The sequence below is a fragment of the Bubalus bubalis genome, chromosome 7 (genome assembly GCF_019923935.1).
Source record: "Bubalus bubalis isolate 160015118507 breed Murrah chromosome 7, NDDB_SH_1, whole genome shotgun sequence".
NCBI classification, from domain to species: domain Eukaryota; kingdom Metazoa; phylum Chordata; class Mammalia; order Artiodactyla; family Bovidae; genus Bubalus; species Bubalus bubalis.
This window is the reverse complement of record NC_059163.1, coordinates 98124695-98143078: the sequence shown is the minus strand read 5'-3', so window position 1 is coordinate 98143078 and position 18384 is coordinate 98124695. Positions and strand designations below refer to the sequence as shown.

The 18384-nt window shown below is 37.9% G+C and overlaps 1 protein-coding gene across 4 annotated transcripts in view; it reads left to right on the top strand.

Moving 5' to 3' along the window:
* The window catches only part of BANK1 (B cell scaffold protein with ankyrin repeats 1), a 317845-nt gene that overhangs the window by 71905 nt on the left and 227556 nt on the right, over positions 1-18384 (top strand). For 3 of the 4 annotated variants that reach the window (XM_006070968.4, XM_006070969.4, XM_006070967.4), the window contains one exon: positions 13284-13438. In XM_006070968.4, the coding sequence (XP_006071030.2) occupies positions 13284-13438 (155 nt within the window). Of the gene's footprint in view, positions 1-5233; positions 5328-13283; positions 13439-18384 lie in introns of those variants that run through there. The other variant, XM_044946169.2, reaches the window with a different exon arrangement.

Sequence of the window (18384 nt, the reverse complement as noted above, 5' to 3'; positions counted from 1 at the left end):
GTATCTTCCCTTCTTTCCTTTTAGCCATTGAGTCATTTACCAAGTCTAGTGACTCTGTTGGCTGCTGAGCCATTGAGAAGATCAGATTAGCCATATGTGCCTTGTTCTTGCTTCTCTGTATCTATCACTCTGTATCTATCACTCTGTATCCTAGGAAACACTAGGATCTTTTGCTATGTGTAAATAACCTGTAATAAGTGAAAAAAGTGAAAGTGTTAATTGCTCAGTCGTGTCTGACTCTTTGCAACCCTGTGGACTGTAGCCTGCCAGACTCCTCAGTCCATGGGATTCTCCAGGCAAGAATACTGGAGTGGGCAGCCATTCCCTTCTCCAAGGGATCTTCTCAACCCAGGGATCGAACCTAAGTCTCCCACACTGCAGGCAGATTCTTTACTGTCTGAGCCACCAGGGAAGCCCACCTGTACAACACCAAAAATAGAAACATTAAAATTAACATTAATATGGATGGTTCCCTGAGTCTCAAAGGGAAGACTATAATAGATTCCTCACAAAGAGAGGTTGTCACTTTTCCACTCTCGGTCCACTTCCTCTAATCTCATTTCCTTCAAGAATTTCCAATTAAAATATATTAATTCATTCATTGTAAAAATAATTTTTGAGCACCTATCATGTGTTCAACAACAAACAAGATAATCAATTCTTCAGTCTCATAGAGATTGAAGAAAGACTGATTGAGCATTGTTTCCAGTGACTAGAATATTCTCTCTTTCTCCTCTTCATCATTTTACATTTAAAGCCTTCTTCTGAGAAGGCCAACCCGAGTGCCTGGTCCTCAGTGGTCTTTATCTAACAACTAGCATGTGGTGTTGGTATCAGTGTTCCTAGCTAGGTAAAGAAGCTATAGAAACAAAGTAATGTCCCCCTGATTAAATTATTAAAGCTTCTTAGGAGGAAAACAAATTCTAATAATTTTCTAAACAATATTGAAATTTCAAGGACCAGAAGAGTCTCATCATTTATTTTGCAAAATTTAAGATTTTGCTATTAAATTTACTGCTGCTGCTGCTGCTGCTAAGTCGCTTCAGTCGTGTCCAACTCTGTGCGACCCCATAGACAGCAGCCCACCAGGCTCCCCGTCCCTGGGATTCTCCAGGCAAGAACACTGGAGTGGGTTGCCATTTCCTTCTCCAGTGCAGGAAAGTGAAAAGTGAAAGTGAAGTCACTCAGTTGTGTCCTACTCTCAGCGACCCCATGGACTGCAGCCCACCAGGCTCCTCCATCCATGGGATTCTCCAGGCAAGAGTACTGGAGTGGGGTGGCATCGCCCTCTCTGATTAAATTTACTACTTAGGACTTTATTACATTATTCCTGGGTTAACTGTATCTACATTTAATTTTTTTAACCCTGTTCGATAAGAAATAATACGGCTCAGTAGTAAAGAACCTGCCTGCCAATGCAGGACTCATTGACTCTATCCCTGGGTCGAGAAGATACGCTGGAGAAGGATATGGCAATATCCACTTCAATATTTTTGCTTGGGAAATCCCAAAGACAGAGGAGCCTGGCAGGCTATGGTCCATAGTGTGGTAAAGTCAAACACACTTTAGCAACTAAACAATTTGCTTCACAGCTTTGAAACATTAGAAGAGGAATAAAATATTCTGTTTGGCTGAACAACTTATGGTAGAAAAATAGTTTCTGGCTCACAGAATTTTAAAACTATATACAAATAGTTTTAAATGGTTGACAGAAATTCAGTAATCCAGCATTGAAAAGGGATTATAATTTTAAGCGTGTATTCAAAATAAAATGCAGTGTATGTGAAAATTTTGATTGCAAAGAGCTGTTAGCATATAAAGGGTTATTATTTCACCTAATAGTATACATATATATAAAACAGTCCCATTTTAGTTTTTCAAAAATACGCATTTATATTCTTAAAAAAACAAAAGACTGTAAGGTATATATCTCAAAAGTTAGGGAGGGTTATCTCTAGGAAATAATATTATAGGTGATTTTATTTTCTTCTTTGTGTGTTCTAAATTATTCATTGTTGTTGTTCAGTCACCCAGTGGTGTCTGACTCTGCAACCCGATGGACTGCAGCATGCCAGGCCTCCCTGTCCCTCACCATCTCCCAGAGTTTGCCCAAGTTCATGTTCTGTTGCATTGGTGATGCTTTCCAGCCATCTCATCCTCTGATGTCCTCTTCTCCTTCTGCCCTCAGTCTTTCCCAGCATCAGGGACTTTTCCAATGAGTCAGCTGTTTGCATCATATGACCAAAATACTGGAGCTTCAGCTTTAGCATCAACCTTTCCAGTGAATATTCAGGGTTGATCTCCCTTAAGATTGACTGGTTTAGTCTCTTTGCTGTCCAAGGGACTTACAGGACTCTTCTCCAGCACCACAGTTTGAAGGCATCAATTCTTTGGCATTCTGCCTTCTTTACAGTCCAGCTCTCACAACCGTACATGACCACTAGGAAGACCATAGCCTTGACTATACAGACTTGTGTCTGCAGAGTAATGTCTCTGCTTTTCAGCACACTGTCTAGGTTTGTCATTACTTTCCTGCCAATAAGCAGTCTGATTTCATGGCTGCAGTCACCATCCACAGTGATTTTGGAGCCCAAAAAGAGGAAATCTGTCACTATTTCCACCTCTTTCACTTCTATTTGCCATGCGGTACTGGTGCTGGATGCCATGATCTTAGATTTTTTGGATTGGGGGCAGGAGGACAAGGGACGACCGAGGATGAGATGGCTGGATGGCATCACCGACTCAATGGACATGAGTTTGAGTGAACTCCAGGAGTTGGTGATGGACAGGGAGACCTGGTGTGCTGCAATTCATCTGAGAACCTATATGATGTGGTTTTGAACTTGTAGTGAATTAGGTAAGTTGATCTAGTGAGCCAGTCTAAAGGAAAGATGGTATAAAGTAGCCAGTCCTTCCCTCCTCTGGTCTATCTTAGCTGCAGTTCATGGGGTCACAAAGAGTCAGACATGACTGAGCGACTGAACTGAACTGAACTGAACTGATTATATATAAATATGTGCATATATCTACACACATGTACATATATATGCTTTTATATTCAGTGAACATCATAACAAAAATTATCTCATTCATTTGGAATGCTTCTCAGACCATACTTTTCATGAATTTCTATTCAGATTAATCTGGTTTTTTTTTTTTTACATAATTCTAAGAAAAGACTAACAGAAAGAAACTGGTAAATTGCTGCCTTTATCTGAGTTAAGTGTACATTATCAGGTACTACGTATTTCAGTGTAATATTTTCTAAGACCACAAAAAGTCATTTCCCTACTCATGAATTGTAAATCCTTTGTATTATTTAGCATCTAAACCTGCAATGATCAATTTATACACAAAGTTTTCTTGTAACCTAGACTTTAAAAATACAGCAACCAGAATAGAGTCAATATTTTACAGTGTCATTCATTAAAAGCAATAATCGAAAGTCTGTTGGTCAGTTTTTGTTTGCAATCTTATTCAATAAATCTGGATTTTATTTCATTCTGGATATTCTGCTGAAAGGGATTATCACTGATATGTGTTAAACTTCTTCAGAGAGGATGTAATTAGGGTTTATTTCATTAACTGGCATTCCATTTCTTTCATCTAAGTGTTTCATTTATCCAGTTGCAGGAAATAACAGTCGATAGCATTGTCGTTGTTGTTTAGTCACAAACTCTTTTGTGACCCGATGGACTGTGTAGCCCCCTAGGCTTCTCTGTCCTTTGGATGTCCCAGGCAAGACAACTGCAGCGGGTTGTCATTTCCTTCTCCCGGGGATCTTCCTGACCCGGGAATTGAACCCTGGTCTCTTGTTTGGCAGGCAGATTCTTTACCACTGAGCCACCTGGGGAGCCCGTCGATAGAATAGGTAATGCTAATATTACCTTAGCAACTCTCAGAAAAATTATAAACAATGAAAATGTGTAGGAGAGCAGAGGCAAGCTTAGTGCTTTCTAAGCTTTGGTGATTTTCTCTAACTTTGTTCAGTTCCCACCTTTAGGGTTATACTGATTGAAATACAGTTGTATTTCCTTAAAACAGCCAGGCAAAGAGTGTGGTAGATAGAACAAAATACTGTCCTTCAGATACAAGCTACAACTCTACTCTCCCCCCAGATAAAAAACCAGGCATGGATTTATTTAATCATAAATCAAGCAACAAATATTTACATCTGCTATGTATATGAATACACAACATCTTATCACTATGTCTACTCATATTAATATTGAGCATCTGCTGTGTTAAAGGGGGCTTCCAGTGTAGCTCAGCTGGTAAAGAATCCACCTGCAATGTGGGAGACCTGGATTTGATCCCTGGGTTGGGAAGATCCCCTGGAGAAGGGAAAGGCTACCCACTCCAGTATTCTGGCCTGGAGAATTCCATGGACTGTATAGTCCATGGGATCACAAAGAGTCAGAAACGACTGAGCGGGCCCTATTATATGTACCAGAGATAGAAAGGGGTAAAAAGGACTAATTACTTGACCTCAAACAGTTGCATTCTAGCTGGATGGACAAGAAACAAGGAAAAAAAAATACATGATATGATTTCAGTTAGTGGCTCATGCTTTGTTAATGTTATGGAACAGCCAAGGTACAAATTGTTAATCTACATCATTTCTCAAACTTCAGTGTGCATTCAAATCATTTGGGATCCTTTTAAAATGCAGTTTATGATTCAGTAGCTCTAGGGTGGTGGCTAGAAGTATGCATGTCTAATAAACTGCTGGTCTGAAGACAACAGTCTTGAGTTGCAAGATATAATATCATTTTTGTGTAGTTAGTTTGACTAAGAGGTGGGTAATAAAATGTATCTTAAAGGAAGAGTGGGTAATAGGTGATGGACTATGAGAAGGGGAAAGGATAGGAAAAAGGAGAAAATATAATAAACAGAATAGAACAGAAATTCAGATAAAAATGGAACACATAGGATACCAAAAACAGCATCTCCTTACATATTCTCTGTCTTAGAACTATTCCTGCTTGTTATGGACTAAAATAAAAAAAACTAAAGTACTAAGAGTAAAATTAAATATATACTGATGTCTCCGTTTGCGAGAACTGGTAGAGTTTGTGCAGTTTCAGTGCCAAGATAAATGTGCATATTTAAATAATGTAGATTTATCTTTTTATTATTGGAAACCCACATTTACTTGGTTATATTGAGTATGTCTGTTTGTATATATATTTATTAGGTAAGAAATTTTACTATGATCATTATTATTTTTCTTTGGACATAGCCTTGAATGAAGTATTCCTTATTTTGTGTCTTTTATAATGCCCCACAGACAAAAAGATTAAGATACCTGAGGACTAGACTGAAAGGTTGGTAAAATTACATCTTTTTGTGCAGTTTATTTGTTTCCTTTACCTCTTGGAAAAATACCTGTTTACTTCCCCGAGTGATAGGGAATGTTATAGTCTTTAGTATGACATTAAAACTCCAGAAGAGCATGCTAGAATCTGTACTGCCTTAAGCATACTTAATGGTATTAGCTACATTATGATTAAAGAATCGTTTACTAAGTTATAAATCTGTCCAAAAAATGACACTGTGTTGAAATCCCAGGAATATGTTGCAGTGCTTTCTGAATCATAGTTAGCCATACAAACTTAGAAAGATAGATTTATGATCTTTTGAAAATAAAAAATTGCTTTTATTCAATTTGATATCAGAAATTAGAAAAAGAAGGAGACTAATATTGAGTGCCTATCCTAGGCCTGACACACACTTTATTAAATGTAATCCAAACAATCCAACAAGGAAGTCATTTACTCCATTAAACAATTGAGGAAATTGAAGCTTGTCTTCCAAGGTTGCATGAGAAGACAGGAAGTTTTTTTTTAGCAGCAGACATATGTCTTCTATATTATTGCTTGCCTCTCTGTCTCTCTGTTCCCAAATTATAAACTGAAACCTTGCTTTGTTTTTGACGTATTGATAGATTTGAAGGGTCATTGGGTATTGAGGAATAACTTCTTTTTTCATCAGATCGCTATAATGAAAGCAGTTCAAGTATGATAGCAATAAAGGATTCTATCTTTTTTCAGTCTCCACTGAGTTTTGCTAATTACCAGAAAACCTGTCCTTATTCCAAATGAGGATTTAATCAATTGACAAATAAAAACAAAAGATAAAAATACTACACTAAAAGTTAATTTTTTGAAAAAACAATATTAAAAGTTTCTATTTTGAAAAGCATTTGGTATGTTTTAAAAATTAAACATGATTTTTTGCAACTTAATTCATAAGGAAGTTTATTTTCTGATACTTAACTATTTTATTGTTTTGCTAAGTTTACAGTGTAATATTGGATGCTAAAAAATTATACAGAATTATCTTGCCTTAGGATATCTGTAATTTTCCTCTAGGATTATATTTATTTTAAAAGAGTAAAGACAAGTTAATTTCAGTTAATAGTTTTGGCGATTCCTTAGATCACCTGAGCATGAGATGGTTTGTGGTAAGCTGGTTTATTTCATATACTATCTGAATAGCAGTGTTTCCTCCCCATTTTTCCATCATTATACATAAAGAAAATAATCTTTTCTGTAATTTCATTTGCATGTTGTAGAGGAGGGGTAAAGACATTTGCTCAATCTGTAGTCTTGATCATTTTATTCCTGTATTTGAGGAATGTATATAGTTCAATCTATAAAACAAATATATTCAGTATAGAAAATCAGAATAATGATTAAGTATATTAGATATTAAAAATAACTGATATTATTAGTTATGTATGAAATAAAATTGCTCATGACTCCGTCAATCAGAAATAACCTCTAGGTATCTTGGATTTATATAGCTAGTCTATTTGTATGCTTTCAAAAATTTGTCTTGAGTTTCTACCACATAGTTCTGAATATGTATACATATTAAAAGACTTTATTTTTTAGAGCAGTTTTAGGTTTACAGCAACTGAGAGGGAGATACAGAGATTTCCCATATAGTCTCCGCCCTGTCAGCCCCAATGACATATAGCCACCCCAATTATCATCACTCACCACAATGGTACATCGTTTTTACCATTTAAGAATGAGCCTACATTAACATACCGTAATCCCTCAAAGTCCATAGTTTACCTTAGGGTATACTCTTGGTATTGTACAATCTAAGGGTTTGGACAAATGTATAATGATATGCATCCATCATTAATGGTATCATAAAGAGTATTTTTACTGCATCCCAAATCTGAGCTCTGCCTATTCACTCCTCTCCCTTCTATTCCAGACCCCTGGCAATCCCAGATCTTTTTACTGTCTCTACAGTTTTGCCTTTTCCAGAAGGTCATATAGTGGGAATCATGCTATGTATGGCCTTTTCCAAGTGGCTTCTTTCACTTAGCACTAAGCATTTAAGGTTTTTTCCCCATGTTTTTTCATTGTGTAATAGCTTACTTCACTTATTAGTGCTGAATAATATTTTCTTGTGTGGATGAACCAGAGCTTATTCATTTACCTGCTGAAGAACATCTTGATTGCTCCCAAGTTTGGGCGATTATGAACAAAGCTGCGATAAATATCTATATGTAGATTCTTATGTGGACATAAGTTTTCCAGTTCATTTGAATACATACCAAGGAATGCATTTGTTAGACTGAATGATAAGAATATGTTTAGTTTTGTCAGAAACCACCAAAATGCCTTCCAAAATAGTTGTATCATTTGCATTTCCACCAGTGATGGATGACAGTTCTTGTTCCAAATTCTTGGTAGCATTTGCTATTGTCAGTGTTCCAAATTTTGGCCATTCTAATAGGTGTATAGAGCTATTTCATTGTTATTTTAATTTGCATTTCCCTGATGACATACAAGTGGAGCATCTTTTCATATGCCTATTTTCTACCTATATATCTTCTTTGGTGAGGTATTTAAAAACTTTGATTTAAAAAAAATTGATTCAGTTGTTTTCTTAAGTGTTGAATTTGAGTTCTTTATAAATTTTGGAAAACAGTCCTTTTCTAAATGTGTCTTTTGCAAATATCTTCTCCGAATCTATGGCTTATCTTCTAATTCTCTAGACATTGTCTTTTGCAGACGTGTTTTTCATTTTAATGAAGTCCAGCTTATAAATTATTTCTTTCATGGATCACAACTTCAGTGTTGTATCTAAAAATGCATCATCATACCCAAAGTCATCTAGGTTTTCTCTTCTGTTATTAATGTCATCCAGTTTTTATAATTTCACATACATTTATGTCTAGGATCCATTTTTAGTTAATTTTTGTGATTGCTGTAAGGTTTGTATCTTGATTTTTTTTTTTTTTTGGATGTGATTATTTAGTCATTCCATCTCCATTTGTTGAAGTGACTTTTTTTGCCTCATTGTATTATTTTTTACCCTTGCTTAAAGATCAGTTAACTATGTGATTCTACTTCTTGGCTCTTTATTGTGTTCCATTGAACTGTTTGATTATTCTTTTACCAAGACCACACTGTCTTGATCACTGTAGCTTTATCGTAAGTATTGAAGTAGTGTAGTGTCAGTCTTCCAACATTGTTCTTCACCTTCAATATTAAGCTGCCTACTCTGGATCTCTTGCCTCTCCATATAAACTCTAGAATCAGTTTGTCCATATCTGTAATTTTCTGATATTTTTATTGTGATTGAATTGAATCTATAGAGCAAATTGGGATGAACAGACATCTTGACACTATTGAGTTTTTCTATCCATGAACATAGAATATTTTTCCATTTCAGTTCAGTTCAGTTCAGTCACTCAGTCATGTCCAACTCTTTGCGACCCCATGAATCGCAGCACGCGAGGCCTCCATGTCCATCACTAACTCCTGGAGTTCACCCAGACTCACGTCCATCAAGTCAGTGATGCCATTCAGCCATCTCATCCTCTGTCGTCCCCTTCTCCTCCTGCCCCCAATGGCTCCCAGCATCAGAGTCTTTTCCAATGAGTCAACTCTTTGCATGAGGTGGCCAAAGTTCTGGAGTTTCAGCTTTAGCATCATTCCTTCCAAAGAAATCCCAGGGCTGATCTCCTTCAGAATGGACTGGTTGAATCTCCTTGTAGTCCAAGGGACTCTCAAGAGTCTTCTCCAACACCACAGTTCAAAATCTTTCCATTTACTTAGTTCTTATTTGATTTTGGTTATCAGAGTTTTGTGGTTTTCATCATATTGATATTGTACATATTTTTTTAGATTTATACCTAAGTATTTAACTTTGAGGAGGGACAAATAAAAAGCTAGAAGGACTATTGTAAGTGGTATTCCATTTTTAACCTCCAATTACACTTGCTTATTGTTAGTAAGACATTTTCCTCAGGAAAAAATATTAAAAAATTTATTATCAGTGGACCTGCCTAAAAGAAAAGTTAAAAGACGTTTTTTAGTGAGAAGAAAAGTAATATAGATCAGAAATTCAGATCTATAGCATCAAAGAAGGAATAACTGAAGATAAAATTTAAAAATTATATATATATTTCCTATTTGTGATTGATCTAGAAGATAATAGTTTATTCAAAATAATATCAACAATATATTTAATAATGTATGCTTATATAATATATGATTTAAATTTTACATATATATGCTTGTGTATGTTTATATATAATGACATAAATGAAAGCAGTAATATAAAGTATAGGAGGGAGGAGGAATCATTTTATTATTATAAGGTACTAAAACTATCTATAAAGTGGTAATATGTTATTTGAAAGTGGACTTGGATTAGTTGTAAATGCATATTGCAAACTCTAGGATAACACCACTAAAAATGTGTTTGAGTATGACTGATATGCTAATAAAAAAGAAGAAAAATGGAATCATATAAAATGTTCAATAAAACACAATGGCAGAAAAACAGAAGAGAAAACAGGAACAAAGAACAGGGTAACAAAAACAGAAAACAAATGCTTTTTCCCTGGTCTCTTCAAATTGCACTCCCTTCCTTTTGGTATGTATGCCTTGTAATTTTTCTTGATAACTAGACATAATGTGGGCTTCCCGGTGGCACTAGTGGTAAAGAACCCATCTGCTGGTGCAGGAGACATAAGAAACATGGGTTCGATCCCTAAGTTGAGAAGATACCCTGTAGGAGGGCATGGCAGCCCACTCCAGTATTCTTGCCTGGAGAATCCCATGGGCAGAGGGCAGGCTACAGCCATAGAGTTGGGAAGAGTCGGATACAACTGAAGGGACATAGCACACAGAGCACAAACGTAATATACTCTGTAAAAAGAACTGTTGCAGATAGTCCTTTGGTAATGCAGTGGTGAGGTGTGGGGAGGAGGCTTTCTAGAGTCCTGTGATTTAGGTCTCAGTCCTTTAGTAAGCCTATGCCTTTCAACTGTGAACCTCACAAGAGTTTAGGTGAGAGAGGATTGTTATAGTGGGCTATAGTTAGTTATTTCCCTTCCTGTGGTCAGTTCGTCTCTGAAAATACCTTAATAGATTAGGCTCTGATTAACTAGTTTTTCCTGAGGGCAGGCCTTGTTAAGAAGACTAGAGTACTCTGGAGTATCTAAGGTTGTTTCCATTTCCTTAGAAATACTGTTCCCCAATATTTGCTGTGGGAATCTGGTCAAGCTCCTAGAGCTAAATCTCAAAATAATGTGTCCCCTCCAACCTTTTAGCTGAACCCTCCTGGAGATTAACTCTCAGACTTGTCCTCCGTTGAGTGTCCAGCAATTTGTCAATTGCACTTCAAAAGCCACGACCATGAGGACCCCGTGCACCACAATTAGAGAGTAGCCCCCACTTGCACAACCGGAGAAAAGCTGGTGCTGCAATGAATACCCAGCACAGCCAAACATAAACAAACAAAAAATTAATCATAGAAGAGTTGTCGAATTTTTAGTCTGTTCAGCTTTTTGTTTGTTAGGATGGAGTGGTGATGTCCAAAACTCCTTAAATATGGAACCCGAAACAGGAAGTCCTATACTTGTTATTTTACTAAAATGGGAACCTACAAAATTGATAATTTTGTAACTTGAATTTTTTCACTTACATCATAAACTTTTTCTTTATTGTTAAATGTTCTTTGATAGAATTTTAATTAGTGACAATACCTTTTATCACATTAGATTTTTTATCTGGTCTGTTATTGCTTAGACTGCTCCTAATTTTCTGCATTATAAGCAGATCTTCTGTGAGAATTCATAGAGATAAATATTTTGAACATCTATGATTATGTCCTCAAAGTAAAGAAAATAGCTCTTCCTAACCTAATTCCACAGATGAATTAGCAGAAAACATCCTAGATACTGCTACGGTGGAGCAGCATATACCTCTTAAGATACATTAAATAAAATCAGTTCTCTTGTTCTTTTATCAATTCACAAAATGATCAAGCCAGTTCTATACAACCTTTCACTGTTTTGGGGTCTGTATGAAAGAGCGTGACAGAGAAAGAGAGAATGAGACTGCTTATGGAAGTGCCTTAAATTGTTAGAAAAATAAAGGCTATTTTTCATGCCATTTCAAGCAAGACTGGTACTGGGAGAATCTGGAAATCCCAGGTGCTTTTGTACTTTTATTCTGTAAATTTCAAAAGACAGAAACAAACAAACAAACAAACCAACACTCCTTCTTAAGTATAGCATGGGGACAGCTCCTTTCCAGAGGACATCACTTTTTTACTCTGCTTCTCAGATAGGAATAGTGACTTCACTTTTGAGATGCAATGACACCAAAATTCTAGCCACCTTATTCTATATATAGATCTTCATCTATATTGCCTTTGACTCTTCTTCCTTGTCATCCTGTCAATTTCCTTTTGCCAGAGGAACTTGGAACACACCTGTACTTGAACTATTATTTACTTTTTTTTTGTCTAGTAGCAATGAAGTGAAGGCTACCATGGCGAACCATGGGGCATCTCAGTAACATTGTATTAAGAAAAAACTTACTGTAGGATTTAGGGTTGTATTGTGATTTGAGGAAGGGTTCATGGAAGCAGGGCTTTGCTATTGTTTGCTTGCTGTCAAAAAGCGGGTGTAATTTTATGGTTTGTGTAATTAATGACTCTTACTGAGAAGCTGGGTAACCAGCTCTCCCAGCAACTGAGGGGTTTCTGGGGCACAGCATTTTCAGCACACAACCTCCTCCAAATCCCAAGCAAACTGGGAGAAGTTGGTTACCCTACCTGGAAGGTAAAATGAAAAGAGGCTGAGGCTAGACTTGGTAAAGAAGCAAAGTCACTCACAGGAGCCAGGATTCAGGATATTTGGTTCCTTTTGTGGTTTGGATAATGTTCATGTTTTTGCCTGGATTCAGACATGAACGCAAAGTAGCCTGATCTCTGACTGGATCCATCATGGTGGCAGCGTGGTCTAGTGGTGGTGATTTTCTGTGAGATTGTTGGTGTTCAACAGGACAGGAGGCCACTGCCTAGCAACACCAAGGCCTTCAGAAGGTATCAGGACAATTTCTAGCTGTCAGGAGCTCTTTTCCTTTTCTCCAGTACCCTTCTTCGGGGATTTGAGGGGTACTTTTGTGGTTGGCCAAAGACAGACGACAGTTGTGAGTGTCCGTTGTGAGAGCCTTGGTTTCAGTCATATTGGTTCTGTGCCCTAAGGAAATGCTTTGGACTTTGGACAATATAAATATTGTCCATCTCTCTTCACACAACTCTTCTTCAATAAAGTTTTTTTAGTGATTGGAACCAAATACTGAATTACTGTTACATTTTTAAACAATTGAATACTTTTCTCCTTCTTATATTTAAAATTCACATTAGCATATTTTAGTGTTCTTAATAATACTACCATAAAGAAACCCATATCATTTAATTGAAGACACTTTTTTCACAGGACACATTAGCGTTTTGATAAACACTAATATTTCACTATTAAACTAACATTTCATAGAAAAATTAGTTTGTTTAGTGATTGTCTCCTAGTTATGCCTATTGTTTTTAAAAATTAGAAATATACATAAAGGGTAAATAATTGTTCTGAGTTAAATTGTTCTGATTTTAAATGAATACATTTTCTTATTTACAGTCATTGAAAGGAGATAGTTTCATGTTTTTCAGATTGACTGTTTTAATATAAAGTGGTATTTGGATTTTTGGGGGGGAAAATATTTACCTAGTAGATGAAAATATGTATTTGATTTAGTTTAATAGCTAAGGTTATAATACTAGTTAAATTATGAGGCATCATTTTAATTATTAACATTGGTTCAATTATTTTGACTATCTTAAGCTCAGTTTGGTTGTCCCATATATTAAATCAACTGTTCAGCAATTAGTTTTCATAACAATGGAGGAACTTAATGTGGCCTTAGCTGTATTGTAATCCATATTAATGAACTTTCCTTTAGGTTCTGCGGACTACCTGGAGATCATTATTCCACCAGACCTAAGAAAGGAACATTCTGGGCAAATCAGTGAGGGAAAGGAAGTTGAAGAATTATCAGAAGCTTCAGGAAGCGCCATATCACAGGCAGTGGTGCTTCCTGCTGAGATTGCATGTGAGGTCAGTAAAGACTCCTTGTTATTGTTGTAATGGATACTGCATTTCCCTAGAATGTGACTAACACTAGAAGCTCCAATATAGAGGTGTTTTTGTTTACTCTGTTCTTGGCTGTGTCCTCAGAATGGCAGAACAATGTCTGGCAGTTAGTAGGCATTTGGTATGTATTTGTTGAGTAATAGAATATTGAAACGTACATGAAAGCACCATGTGATTAGATGTTACTTGATATGTTGCAAACAGATTTACAATTGCTGTATATATATATATGTATGTGTGTGTGTGCGTGTGTGTATCAAACTGTTCAAAGCAAAGTTGGATTCATATTAACCAGATCAAGGATTTTATTTTCATGAAAGGAAATATGTTTTTGAATAGAATTTGAAAATACTTTAGGACCACCTATCGTCAATTATAAAACATGTGTCAAAGGCCTACATTATGAAGTGGAAATATCATAAGAGGTAGAAGAGCTGGTTTGACAATAAAAATATAATGTTAGAGCAAATAGATTTCTCAGGAGGTGTTATATGGATGCATGTTGCTGACCTTTCTTCTTCCTAAGCCTTCACTGGACTGAACCACTAAAATAAGCCGTGCTAGAGCTTGACCAAAATTTGCGCTATGTAATCTCCAGAAACTAAGAAGATGCTGGCCCTCAACATCTGCAGTGTACTTGAGCAGAAAGAGCCAGAGATACAGGAGAAGCTGGAGAGTTGCATGAGAGGTCCTTCAGGTAGAAGCCAGTATTTAGGTGGCAGGAGCTGCACTTGTCTGCTTGCTGTACCGTGCTTAGTCACTCAGTCATGTCCAGTTCTTTGTAACTCCATGGACTATAGCCCACCAGGCTCCTTTGCCCATGGGGATTCTCCAGGCAAGAATACTGGAGTGGGTTGCCATGCCCTTCTGCAGGGGATCTTCCCAACCCAGGGGATCAAACCCAGGTCTCCCGCATTGCAGAAGGCAGATTCTTTACCATCTGAGCCACCAGGGAAGCCCAAGAATACTGGAGTGAGTAGCCTATCCCTTCTTTAAGGGACCTTCTCAACCCAGGAATCAAACCAGGGTCTCCTGCACTGCAGGCGGATTCTTTTCCAGCTGAGCTACCAGGGAAGCTCACTTGTCTGCTTACTGGAAGGCATATTTGGGGAGAGAATCCTCTGATCCTGATGGTTCCAGCAGCCCTGGCAGAAGCAGAATGTGCTGTGCAATTCTGAAAAGCTTATTTCCCTCATCTCCAGGCCCCAAGCACAAGCAGGAGAATCGCCAATTTAAGTTACTATGTTATCAGTGCCAGAGGAATAAAAACTTCTTTGGCACTCCCTTAGAGACCCCAGGAACTGGAACTGTGCAGGTTGGAGGGAACCGAGACAGAGGAATCAGGCAAAGAAATATTACAGCCTACTTGAGGAAGGAAGACCAGGCCAAAGAATCAGAACCAGCGGCTCCTATTGAGTGAGAAATAATGGAAGAGACAGAAATTAGTAGAAGAGACTATAAAAGGGAAATGAGGACTATTCTCAAGTAGGTAAAGTCAAAGTAAAAAAAAAAAACTCTCTGGAACTAAAAATTGCTCACCAAGAATTATGCAATGAGTCTAACTAGCTGCTTTTAAAAATATCTGCAACAGTAAAATTTGAACAATATAAAACCTTTCCATGATTAAATTGCAGAGACATCAAAATCCAAAAATTAAATCCCACTGCCCTCCAGGCAGAAATCATGCCCTCAGGTGGCTGGGGAGGACCAGGGTTCTTTCCATAGCAGAATTGTGGACTGTCTTTTATTAATTGACATGGATATAATTCTATTAGAATCTTTGAAAGGTCTGAATTAAATTATTTCAATTCCAAATCTATCTTGGGAGCCCCACTTTTTAAACAATCCTAAGATTTGGAAGATCATGTAAGACTATTTTAGCACCAGCCAGCTTCCCAAGTGGCAATTCAGGAGATATAAGAGACATTCAACCCCTGGGTCAGAAAGATCCCCTGGAGGAGTGTATGACAACCCAGTCCAGTATTTTTGCTTGGAGAATCCCATGAATAGAGAAGCCTGGAGTGCTACAGTCCATAGGGTCGCAAAAAGTTGGACATGACTGAAACAACCTAGCATGTACACACTAAAAATTTGAAACAGACTGATCCATGGACCAAAAATAGTCATCCAAGTCAAAATCTTGTATTCTTAGAACCTAGATCTTGGTATAGTCTAAATTCATGTCCCAGTTTTCATGCACCACAAGAAAGATGAGTGAAAATCATGTTTCAGATTTACCAGGAACCTGCATCTCTTATGTCTTCTGCATTGGGAGGTGGGTTCTTTTACCACCAGCAGCACCTGGGAAGCCCAGGATAGCATTCAGTCTAAACCAGTTGTCTGAAAGCTCAACCTTTGTGCTTACTCGTTTCTGAGAAGTCTTCAAGTTACTAGGTAAATGGAATCCACTTAAATGTATAGCTTTCTCTCTCCAGAAATGATATTTGAGACTTCTCTGCCATTGTACAAAATGTAGAAATTTACGAGACTGTCATTGCCAGTCACCAGGTCATATTTTTGATGTGCCTCTTCTGCTCCCAGTATCTTCAAATTCTATGAATTTCCCCTTACACTTTAACATTTCTGGCATGCCATTGTTGAGTTGACTGATTCGGTCTATTGGTGTCATCTTCATTCTGTCTGATGAACAGGGAATTAGTTTAATTCTCTCCTGCTGTCTCCTGCTGTGGAATGGCTTGAGTCTGTAGATCCGCCGCTAGCCAAGTGCTCTCCCTGAGCCCTCCTCTGCTCTGGAGAAGTGGTGTTTATTGGCGTAACCGAGGCTGCAGGTGAGCCTGCTGCGGCTTTTGATCCCAGGATCCTGGCCCTTTTGATTCCTTCTGCCTAGTCATCTTTCCCAGCATTGTTCCTTCCTTGGACCTTAAAATTTGTGCCACTTTAAAAACAGCAGAAAAACATTTTTTTTCCTTTTGACAGGTGTGTGTGTGTGTGTATGTGTGTGTGTGTGTGTGTGTGTGTGTGTGTGTGTGTGTGCGCGCGCGCGCACGCGCAATAGTGAAAACGTGCCTCCAGTGTTCTATTCATGTAAGTTATTCTCTGTCTTTTTAAGAAACACCTAAATGGGTCTTAACAGTTTAAATCTGCTTAAGGTGGCCTCTTCTTTTCCCTTTTCTAGGATTAGCAATCTTTGTTCTGTTTTAGTGTTTGTTAAGCTTTTTGTTGTTTTTTATGGGCCAAGATACTTTGCTTTTCTAGCACATTCCTCTTGATTTTGTCTTGTATGGGGTAATATATCATGAGAGATATGAAATCAGTGAGTTCTAAGTCTTCCAAACAAGTCCATTGTTCAAAGTAATCTTACCCAATTTTGTTCCTGATGAATTATCCACTTGGGAGGCATTCTCCCATTGAAATAATATCTAAACCAGAACTGAACCTGGTCTGTTATTTGCTAGCTTCTTTTCCCTTTGCTGTGTATTTACCCCAAAGTCCTAATTTCATTAATTTCTCAGGAAAATTCCCTCAGAACAATGGTTCTCATCTGGGAGTGATTTGGTCTCTCCCAAGGAGATATCTGGCAAAGTCTGCAGACAAGTTTGTCATAACTGGGGGTTGCTCCTGGCAACTGCTGAGTAGAAGCCAGGGATGCTACCAAAAACCCCATAGTGCACAGGGTGTTCCCCACAGCAGTGACTTCTCTGGTCCCAAAATGTCAGTAGTGTCAGGGTTAAATCCTGCGCCAGAGGATAGAAAATACATTCATGCCTCTCAGTAATAGGTCACCTTCAAATCACCCTAGGAATGGCGTTCAAGGAGGCAGTGCTCTTCTTCAGAGCCTTGTCTGCAGTCTGGGCAGTTCTGTGAACACTTGTTAGAGCTGTGCTATGCTGTGCTAAGTCACTTCAGTTGTGTCTGACTCTTTGCCACCCCATGGACTGTAGCCCGCCAGGCTCCTCTGTCCATGGAATTCTCCAGGCAAGAATACTGGAGTGGGTTGCCACAAGAACACTGGAGTGGGAAGGGGATCTTCCCAGCCCACGGATCAAACCCACTTCTCTTACATCTCCTGCATTGGCAGGAGGGTTCTTTACCACTCACGCTACCTGGGAAGCCCTTCTTGTTAGAGAGGCATCATCTCTAAGCAGTAATCCAGTCACTGGATAATTTTTTAATGGATTTGACCTGAAGCTTTAAGAGGGATCCTTTGAGTGTTTTCCTCAATGGCCCTTTCAGAAATACTGTGGTTTGCTCTAAATGCCTCCTGCCTCTCCTGGAGCCCCAATCATGGGTTAGTAATGGCCTCTCTATTGCTTCTTCCATCTTAAAGAGCAGCTAAGAGGAGCTTATTTTTATCTTGTCTTATCTGTGTAGGCAGGACTTCAATATGGCATTCCCTTCCTTTTGGTAGAATCTGCTGCAATCTCAGCTTTCCTCCACCCCGAACCTCTTACTTCCTTTCATATAGTTATATATATTTCTTTATGTTTATGTTATTCTTCCACAGCTACTGTTCAGATGAGACTGGTTACTTGTTGATTTTTGAGCAAATTTAATTCTTAAACTTATAGTATCATGACAAAAAACCTTTTAATGGGCTTTATCAGCAATTATAGCTATATTAATTTCATTGACTTGTTTTTCTGAGTCCTAGAACATGGCACATCCACTGGTAAAGACCTTCATTTTATTTGACCTTCACTGATGTATATGTCTGTGTCTGTAACCATAATATGAGTCTCCAAACTCAAATCTGTTCAGATCACAGATTGTATAACCAGTGAATCTAGAGAAACTCTGAGAATATATGAAGGAGTGTGACTCTTAGCAGGGCCCATGGGGAAGCTACAAAAACCTCTGAGATTAGCAGCTTCCTGTTCACTCCTTGGCACTGAATACAGTTTAAAACAATTCACAGAAACTAACAGCACTGCCCACTTACTTCTGACATC